This window comes from Palaemon carinicauda, chromosome 45 (genome assembly GCF_036898095.1).
Source record: "Palaemon carinicauda isolate YSFRI2023 chromosome 45, ASM3689809v2, whole genome shotgun sequence".
Classification (NCBI taxonomy): domain Eukaryota; kingdom Metazoa; phylum Arthropoda; class Malacostraca; order Decapoda; family Palaemonidae; genus Palaemon; species Palaemon carinicauda.
In genome coordinates this window covers 6918948-6929209 of record NC_090769.1, presented here as the reverse complement: position 1 = coordinate 6929209, position 10262 = coordinate 6918948, and the positions used below count along the sequence as shown (strand labels likewise).

The following is a 10262-nucleotide window of genomic DNA, read 5'->3' as shown; positions in this document are numbered from 1 at the left end:
ATACAAATAGTTTTAATGATTTATTCTTATTACTGATTCCATATAAATTGGATTATTCTGAGCTTTAGACATCATACTCCATTTATGACTATTTAACATACAGGTATAATGTAATTCAATTTACTATATTATTTTTTCATATACAAACATTTTGATAAAAGTTTTATGTACACATTTTGATAAAATGTTATTTTGATTATAAAATAAATTCTTGAATATACTTACCCGGTGATTATATAGCTGCAACTCTGTTGCTCGACAGACAACTCTACGGAAAAACTCGCCAGCGATCGCTACACAGGTTGCGGGTGTGCCCAACAGCGCCATCTGTCGACCAGATACCCAGCTCTCAATGTAAACAAAGACTCAATTTTCTCCTCGTCCCACTGCGTCTCTATTGGGGAGGAAGGGAGGGTCATTTAATTTATAATCACCGGGTAAGTATATTAAAAAAATTATTTTATAATCAAAATTACATTTTTCAATATTTAACTTAGCCGGTGATTATATAGCTGATTCACACCCAGGATGGTGGGTAGAGACCAGTAATATATGTTTACACTTTTATGAGCTAAGAGTTTTTTATTTCATTTTAGAAGTTATCAAAATAACAAAAACAAAATAAATAGGTACCTGGTAAGGAAGTCGACTTGAACAATTACTCTGCCTTTTAAGTACGTCTTCCTTACGGAGCCTCGCGATCCTCTTAGGATGCTGATCGACCCCTAGGATCTGAAGTATCAAGGGTTGCAACCCATACAACAGGACCTCATCAAACCCCTAATCTAGGCGCTCTCAAGAAATGACTTTGACCACCCGCCAAATCAACCAGGATGCGAAAGGCTTCTTAGCCTTCCGGACAACCCATAAAAAAACAACATTTCAAGAGACAGATTAAAAGTATAAGGAATTAGGGAATTGTAGTGGTTGAGCCCTCACCCACTACTGCACTCGCTGCTACGAATGGTCCCAGTGTGTAGCAGTTCTTGTAAAGAGACTGGACATCTTTCAAGTAAAATGACGCGAACACTGACTTGCTTCTCCAATAGGTTGCGTCCATTATACTTTGCAGAGATATATTTTGCTTAAAGGCCACGGAAGTTGTTACAGCTCTAACTTCGTGCGTCTTCACCTTAAGAAAAGTTCGGTCTTCCTCACTCAGATGTGAATGAGCTTCTCGTATTAACAATCTGATAAAGTCTGACCAAGCATTCTTTGACATAGGCAAGGATGGTTTCTTAACTGAACACCATAAAGCTTCAGATTGGCCTTGTAAAGGTTTAGTACGCTTTAAATAGAACTTAAGAGCTCTAACAGGGCATAAGACTCTTTCTAGTTCATTGCCTACGATCTCTGATAAGCTGGGGATATTGAAAGATTTAGGACAAGGCCGAGAAGGCAGCTCGTTTTTGGCTAGAAAACCAAGTTGCAGCGAACAAGTGGCTTTTTCTGACGAAAATCCGATGTTCTTGCTGAAGGCATGAATCTCACTGACTCTTTTAGCCGAGGCTAAGCATACCAGGAAAAGAGTCTTAAGAGTGAGATCTTTCAGGGAGGCTGATTGTAACGGCTCCAACCTGTCTGACATGAATAGTACCACGTCTAAATTCCATCCAGGGGTAGCCAAACGACGCTCCTTGGTGGTCTCAAAAGACTTAAGGAGGTCTTGCAGATCTTTAAGTTTGGAAAGATCTAAGCCTCTATGCCGGAAGACCGATGCCAACATGCTTCTGTAGCCCTTGATAGTGGGAGCTGAAAGGGATCGTCCTTTTCTCAGGTATAAGAGAAAAACAGCTATTTGAGCTACAGAGGTACTGGTCGAGGATACAGAAACTGACTTGCACCAGTCTCGGAAGACTTCCCACTTCGATTGGTAGACTCTAATGGAAGACGCTCTCCTTGCTCTAGCAATCGCACTGGCTGCTTCCTTCGAAAAGCCTCTAGCTCTCAAGAGTCTTTCGATAGTCTGAAGGCAGTCAGACGAAGAGCGTGGAGGCTTTGGAGTACCTTCTTTACGTGTGGCTGACGTAGAAGGTCTACCCTTAGAGGAAGACTACTGGGAACGTCTACTAACCATCGAAGTATCTCGGTGAACCATTCTCTCGCGGGCCAGAGGGAAGCAACTAACGTCAACCTTGTCCCTTCGTGAGAGGCGAACTTCTGCAGTACCTTGTTGACAATCTTGAACGATGGGAATGCGTAGAGATCCAGATGTGACCAATCTAGGAGGAAAGCATCTATATGTATTGCTGCTGGGTCCGGGACTGGAGAGCAATAGATTGGAAGCCTCTTGGTCAGCGAGGTTGCAAAGAGATCTATGGATGGTTTTACCCCAAGTGGCCCAAAGTCTCTTGCACACATCCTTGTGGAGGGTCCATTCGGTTGGAATTACTTGCCCTTTCCGACTGAGACAATCTGCTATGACGTTCAAGTCGCCTTGGATGAACCTCGTTACTAGGGAGATGTCTTGACCTTTTGACCAGATGAGCAGGTCCCTTGCGATCTTGTACAACGTCAGTGAGTGGGTACCTCCTTGTTTGGAGATGTACGCCAAGGCCGTGGTGATGTCCGAGTTAACTTCCACCACTTTGCCTCGGAGGAGAGACTTGAAGCTTTTCCAGGCCAGATGTACTGCCAACAGCTCCTTGCAGTTGATATGCATGCTCCTCTGACTCGAGTTCCACAGTCCTGAGCATTCCCGACCGTCTAGTGTCGCGCCCCAGCCCACGTCCGATGCGTCCGAGAAGAGAACGTGGTTGAGAGTCTGAACAGCCAGGGGAAGACCCTCTCTTAGGTTGATATTGTCCTTCCACCAAGTCAGACAAGACTTTATCTTTTCGGAAACCGGGATCGAGACCGCTTCTAGCGTCTTGTCCTTTTTCCAGTGAAAAGCTAGATGGTATGAAGAGGACGGAGGTGTAGTCTTCCTAGTGACACAAATTGTTCCACGGATGACAGCGTCCCTACCAGACTCATCCACAGCCTGACTGAGCAGCGTTCCTTCTTCAGCATCTTCTGGATGGATAGCAGGGCTTGATCTATTCTGGGGGCTGATCGTCTTGTTGTTCAGCAACGTCCTCATCAGAGGGTTCCTCATCCGAAAACTGATGAGGAAACGGCAACGGAGTGGGCAACGTCTGGCTCGCTGAGTCCGGTCGCACTGGTGCATGCGTGACGGAGCCGGACGCAACATCATGGAACTGCTGCACAGTCTGTGAACTGTCAACAACCATGGGTGCGCGAGGAAGCACAGCGTCAACCCGAGACTGTCTAGACCGTCTGGGTTGTGCAGTCAACACCCTACCGGGTTGCTGAGGTTGACGCACTGCGTCAAAACAAGTCACCTCTGCTGGTTGTTGAACGTCCTGAACGTCAACAACCACCTCCGAGCGTCGCTTAACGTCAACGTGCGGCTGGCAACCCACACTGGGTCGCATCGGTGGAGGAACCACCTCAACTGGCAGACGCGAGAAGGTTACCTCAGCGTCAACAGGACGCACAACCGACCGGTTGGAAGGTTGTTGGCCAGAAGGTTCGGCAGCAACCTTCTCCTCATTAAAGTCCTCTATCAAGGACGCAAGCTTGGACTGCATGTCTTGCAGCAAAGCCCATTTAGGGTCTACGGGAGCAGGTGCGGCAACAGACGGGGTTAGCGACTGAGGCGGTACCGCTTACCATCCCTGAAAGCCTTGTTATGCATGACATAATTGTACAGCAAAACTTCAAAGGCTCGAAAACAGCTGTGAAGTTGACCTGTAAAAACTTGGAGCGTCTCCTGGCCAGGCGCCAGGGAGAGTCTACGAGAATTGAGAAGTCTAACTGGGCAGAGGCATGAACTCCCAAGCCGAGAACTTCTCTCGTGTCATATCAGACTCTCGCTCTATAAACCAGTTTAAAAGAAGGGAAAGCAAAGGCTGTATCCCCCAAACTCCTCCTGGTGAAAAACCAGTCGCCTAGCCAACGTAAAGCTCTCTAAGAGAGCGAGAGAGCACTAGCTTAAAAACAACGGCTTCGAAGTAGCTAGGCCTAGTGTAAGCTCTGACGTTTAGGCGAACGAGGAGCAGCAGTTACAAAAAGATCCGGACAAAGATCCTTAAAAAAATCATCATGATTTAATTAAAGTCCATAGGGGGCTAAGCAGCTTTAGGCTCCTCTCCATCTGACAGAGTCCTCAAGGGAATATCAGTAGGAGGGGGAACAGCAACTTCCTCATCTACAGGAACCTTGTCCGATAAAAGCTGAGTCTCAAGCAAGGGAGAGACCTACCGTGGTGGCAATGCTTTACAAGCAGAGTCCACACTCACTGGTGCATTAGTAGCGGACCAGAACGCAACGTCATGTAACTGCTTGACAGTCTGTGAACTGTCAACAACTGAACTGTCAACCACAACAGGTGCGTGAGGACGCACAGCGTCCACTCGAGACTGCTTTGACTGCCTAGATTGAGCAGTCAAAACAACTCTAGAATGCGGAGGTTGACGCACAGCGTCAAAACAAGTCAACTCCGATTGTTAGTGAACGTCTTGAACGTCAACAGGAGCATCAGCAAGTGGCCTAACATCCAAATGCGGCTGAAAAACCACACGAGACCGCATCGAGTGTGGTTCTAAACAACCCGACTGACGTGACTAAGCTACGCCAACGTCAACAGTAAGCACAAAGGAACGTTAGGTTGGCTGAAAGCCAGGATATCGATGAGATAAACGGCTAGACTCATAAGGGAGGCAAGCATATACTGCATGTCTTGCCATACAACCCATTAAGGATAAACGGAAATGGTTGTGGTAAGAGACGAGGGTAACGTCTGTGACCGCAACACTTTGCCAACAAAAAAAGACTCTCGGAGTCTGTGTTACGCTTTTGTTAGGCGGCGAGCAGTTATCCAATGACTGCATAGGGTCAGAGCTGTCCTAATGGTTGTAACCAGGACGCTGGACCTGTCCTGAAAGGACTGACTTTCGCTTAAGGGCTTCGAAACCTTGACAGGTTTCTTATGCGAAAAGCCTTCGGATGACGAGGAGAAACAACGTCTCTCTCGTCTTATGGTAGGGGAGATCTTGGTAAGATACACCCGATACCATAGAGGGAAAAACGTCTGTTCGTTGATCAAGGCCTCTCGAACCCATAAGTCGTTTGACATTACTTCTCCCCTGGGCTTGGGAGCATGCAAGAGGTCCCGGACTAGGTGAACGACAGGCACGAACAGACGAACCCTCGGACGCAACACTGTAACACTTTGCGCATATCACTTTATCACTTCGATTTTCTGTTTTGCACTTATTTCACTGAAATCAAAACTTTTACTGATTTCTACCTGAAACACGCAATTCTACCCTTCATTAAAAGGTAGTAATTGCGAAATCAGTCGTATAATGCAAGCTCATTAATACCAGCAAAAAACAGAAAACATATTTAAAGATAAAAAAATCAGTGGCTGGGAAAGAGACTAAACACTAGTTCATATAAACTACGTTTTCAATCTCTCACCGCACATAGCCTGGGGACGAGAATAAAAAACTAAAAACGTTTTATCCTTCCTCCCCGTACAGAGACTAGGGACGAGAGTAACTCGAGAACAACGTTACCCGCTTGAACGGAACGTTTTCTCTCCTCTCTCTCCCTCCGTCTCTATCTCTCTCTCTCTTTCTCTCTTGATTTCGCACCTAAGAGAAGAGCCCAATTATATTTCGTCAAAAAAACATGTTATTTGACTAAAGGAAAAAACTGAAAGGTTTTTCAAATAAAAAGTTCCTTTAAAATAGAATTTAAAACATTTAAGCTAAGAAAGAATGAACAAAACGTCAGAATCGATTTACTCTTACTGCAAAGTGAAACCGTGATACACTCTCTATCGTAACGATAGAGCGCATGTTGAACGTCCTGAACGTCAACAACTGCGTAGCATAAATAAACTAAACGTTAGTTCATCTTTGAAAACAGTACGAAGACTATCAAAGAAATTCTTTCATAAAATATTACATTAAAAAAGTTTTAAATCCTTAGCTCTTTAAAAGCTAATTACGATATAAAGGGCTCAACATTGATTAACTTCGGTTTCCAAGTTAGGACCGCCTATTCTCAGGAAAGGTCGCATATAAACAAAACATTAAAATTTATTTTTATATGTTTATAATAAATGGAAAGTTAATCGAAGAGGCCTAATAAAGGCGGAGAGATATAAAATATATAGAGGAAAATCTATAAATAATTTATAACGTGATAAGATAATTACTAAAAGCCTAAACACACTTCCGTCTAAGCTCTAAGGGAAGGGTCGGCCATTTAAAAGTGAAAGAAAGTCCATACTCTCTTTGTCACCATAATTAAATCTATCCAAAACGAGTTCAAGATTTAAGATAAAGATAAAACACCTGCATAGCGAAAGCTCAAAACTAGAATATAGTACTTCACCAAATAGATGTGAAAAACTCCAATTTAGCAACAGCGAGTAAAGTACGTCTTGTCGACACCTCGACAGAGAGAAAATTGAGTCTTTGTTTACATTGAGAGCTGGGTATCTGGTCGACAGATGGCACTGTTGGGCACACCCGCAACCTGTGTAGCGATCGCTGGCGAGTTTTTCCGTAGAGTTGTCTGTCGAGCAACAGAGTTGCAGCTATATAATCACCGGCTAAGTTAAATATTGAAAAAGGAAGTTTTATGTACAAGTTCATGGTCTTTCAGCATAATGAGTAGGGATATCTGCTCATTCCAAATATTGATTAAACTAATCATAAAATTTTGCCTGTCTCTTTGGCCTTTGCAATAACATGAGTGTTCTCTCATTATGGTATTTATAAGAATTTTTTTTCCTTTTTCCAATACCATCCAATTATCTTCATCATTACAAAGACTTCTAACTCAAAATAATTTTGTTCTAATTTCTGTTGATGGTAGATATTGTTGTTCAAATTGAAAGAAGTTTACGATTTATGGAGGAGAATATATCTTTATATTTCAAGAGAGTATTTAGCAACTATCATGCTATAAAAATTTCATATCATTCCATATTATCATTTTTCATCGCTATTTCTTACTAATTCATTAATTTTAAATCCAATATATCCTTAAATAGCAACAACAATACTCTCATATAACTATTGCAGGAACATGATACCAAGATGATTCCTTCCATTGCATTCACCACCTTTGCCATTATTGCTGGATTACTGACGACTCTTCTGCCGGAAACAAAAGGCCGAGACCTACCGGAGACTACGGCAGACCTAAAAAATCGCTTAGATAAAGAAAAGGCCGCGGATATGAAACCCCAAGGGAACAAGAACTCCTCCAGCAAGCAGACTATCAAAACCATTTCTGCAACCTTCAACAATGAAGGATTTGAATGAATCTTTTCGTGAATCCTGATGGTTACGTATCTATTTTGATATACAGTTATGCTTGGTTAATTTACTTTCCCCAGTTCTGGACTTTATGATTTTTCTTTCCACCATTAAAGTTTTTATCATCATTAACTTTAATTATAGTATCTGGTGTATAATGTACATTTACTTATCAATCACACCCTAATTTTCAATTAAGGGTTTAACAAGTCATCTTTTTTAAACTGAATCATGTACGTATAAACATCGTGTTGTATTCTAATATTTCCTTAAAAAAAATAATTAGGCAAACAAATATCACTACTGCATAGTTTCACTGTAAAAATATATTAATAGGCAAATTGCAAAACAAGAATACATTAGCATCATTGTAAAGTAAAGAATTTTACATCATACAAAATCACAGATGCATACACAGCCTAAAATTATCAAGAAAAATCCCCCTGCCCTTTAAATGTTCAATGTTAGTGTTAGGCTTAGCACCTCAGTTATGAACAATTGATTTTTCAGATGCAGCATTGATACTGAACTCCTTAGAGAACTGGCTCCCAGATTATTTTTGAGTCATTAGTAACTAGTTTCAAATTATCAGTAGTTTGGATTTGATCTGAAGTGCCATTTTACACATTATTAAGTGATTTTATCACACCACAGCCTCGCCATCCATGTGAGCTAATGTGTAAGAAGGCGTAGTGGCCGAGTGATTAATTTTGTTGTGGCGTATATGTAAGGTGCACAAGCAGATACAAGATTTTAGATGCAGAGGCCCTCTTTTAAGAAGATTCTGGAAGAATGCCATTTTGAATAAAATGTTATTTTCATTAGTAAAATAAATTTTTGAATATACTTACCCGATGATCATGTAGCTGTCAACTCTGTTGCCCGACAGAAATCTACGGTCGGGATACGCCAGCGATCGCTATACAGGTGGGGGTGTACACAACAGCGCCATCTGTGAGCAGGTACTCAAGTACTTCTTGTCAACAAGAACTCAATTTTCTCCTCGGTCCACTGGTTCTCTATGGGGAGGAAGGGCGGGTCCTTAAATTCATGATCATCGGGTAAGTATATTCAAAAATTTATTTTACTAATGAAAATAACATTTTTCAATATTAATCTTACCCGATGATCATGTAGCTGATTCACACCCAGGGGGGTGGGTGGAGACCAGCATACATGTTAACAAAGAAGCTAAGTATCCCGTATCTTATTTTAGCCGTTATTCAAAATAACAAACATAAAATAAATAAGTACCTGGTAAGGAAGTCGACTTGAACCATTACTCTGCCTTTTTAAGTACGTCTTCCTTACTGAGCCTAGCGATCCTCTTAGGATGCTGAGCGACTCCTAGGTGCTGAAGTATTAAGGGCTGCAACCCATACTAAAGGACCTCATCACAACCTCTAATCTAGGCGCTTCTCAAGAAAGAATTTGACCACCCGCCAAATCAACCAGGATGCGGAAGGCTTCTTAGCCTTCCGGACAACCCAGAAATATTTCAAGAGAAAGATTAAAAAGGTTCTGGAATTAGGGAATTGTAGTGGTGGAGCCCCCACCACTACTGCACTCGTTGCTACGAATGGTCCCAGAGTGTAGCAGTTCTCGTAAAGAGACTGGACATTGTTAAGATAAAAGATGCGAACACTGATTAGCTTTTCCAAAAGGTTGCGTCGAAAATATTTTGCAGAGATCTATTTTATTAAAAGGTCACGGAAGTTGTGATAGATCTAACTTCGTGTGTCCTTACCTTCAGCCAAGCTTGGTCTTCCTCATTCAGAAGGGAATGAGCTTCTCGTATTAACAGTCTGAAAATAATAGGATAAAGAATTCTCTGACATAGGCAAAGATGAATTCTTAACTGAACACCATAAAGCTTCAGACGGGCCTCATAAAGGTTTTTAAAAAAGAACTTAAGAGCTCTACAGGACATAATACTCTTTCTAGTTCCTTTCCAACCATATCGATAAGTTTGGAATAACGAACGATATTGGTCAAGGCCGAGAAGGCAGCTCGTGTTTGGCTAGAAAACCAAGATGTAGAACATGTAGCCGTTTCGGATGAAAATCCGATGTTCTTGCTGAAGGCATGAATCTCACTGACTCTTTTAGCTGGTAAAGCATATCAGGAAAAGAGTCTTAAAAGTGAGATCTTTCAGGGAGGCTGATTGAAGTGGTTCGAACCTGTCTAACATAAGGAATCTTAGAACCACGTCTAAATTCCAACCAGGTGTAACCAAACGACGCTCCTTCGTGGTCTCAAAAGACTTAAGGAGGTCCTGTAGATCTTTATTGTTAAAAAGATCTAAGCCTCTGTGACGGAAGACTGATGCCAACAAGCTTCTGTAACCCTTGAAAGTGGGAGCTGAAAGAGATCGCTCTTTTCTCAGATATAAGAGGAAGTCAGCTATTTGAGTTACAGAGGTACTGGTCGAGGATACGGATACTGACTTGCACCAGTTTAGGAAGATTCCCCACTTCGATTGGTAGACTCTAAGGGTGGATGTTCTCCTTGCTCTAACAATCGCTCTGGTTGCCTCCTTCGAAAAAACCTCTAGTTCTCGAGAGTCTTTCGATACTCTGAAGGCAGTGAGACGAAGAGCGTGGAGGCCTTGGAGTACCTTCTTACGCGTGGCAGACGTAGCAGGTCCACCCTTAGGGGAAGAGTTCTGGGAACGTCTACTAGCCATCGAAGTACCTCGGTAAGTTATTCTCTCGCGGGCCAGAGGGAAGCAACTAGTGTCAACTTTGTCCCAACGAGAGAGGCGAACTTCTGCAGTACCTTGTTGACAAACTAGAACGGAGGGAATGCATATAGATCTAGATGAGAGTAATCTAGTAGAAAGGCATCTAAAAGAACCACTGCTGGGTCTGTTGAGAGCCTCTTGGACATCGAGGTTGCGAAGAGATCCATGGTTGGATG

General features: G+C 42.5%; 2 protein-coding genes across 3 annotated transcripts in view; one reads left to right on the top strand and one right to left on the bottom strand.

Moving 5' to 3' along the window:
- LOC137634823 (organic cation transporter protein-like) overlaps positions 1-10262 on the top strand; it is a 37764-nt gene that overhangs the window by 22631 nt on the left and 4871 nt on the right. The window contains exon 13 of one of the 2 annotated variants that reach the window (XM_068367375.1): positions 7107-7370. In XM_068367375.1, the coding sequence (XP_068223476.1) occupies positions 7107-7349 (243 nt within the window). In that variant the 3' untranslated portion in view covers positions 7350-7370. Of the gene's footprint in view, positions 1-7106; positions 7376-10262 lie in introns of both variants that reach the window. The other variant, XM_068367376.1, reaches the window with a different exon arrangement.
- The window catches only part of Dph2 (Diphthamide biosynthesis 2), a 69328-nt gene continuing 66599 nt past the window's right edge, over positions 7534-10262 (bottom strand). Inside the window, exon 7 of the mRNA XM_068367378.1 lies at positions 7534-8127. Within this exon, the coding sequence (XP_068223479.1) occupies positions 8117-8127 (11 nt within the window). The 3' untranslated portion in view covers positions 7534-8116. The remainder of the gene's footprint in view (positions 8128-10262) is intronic.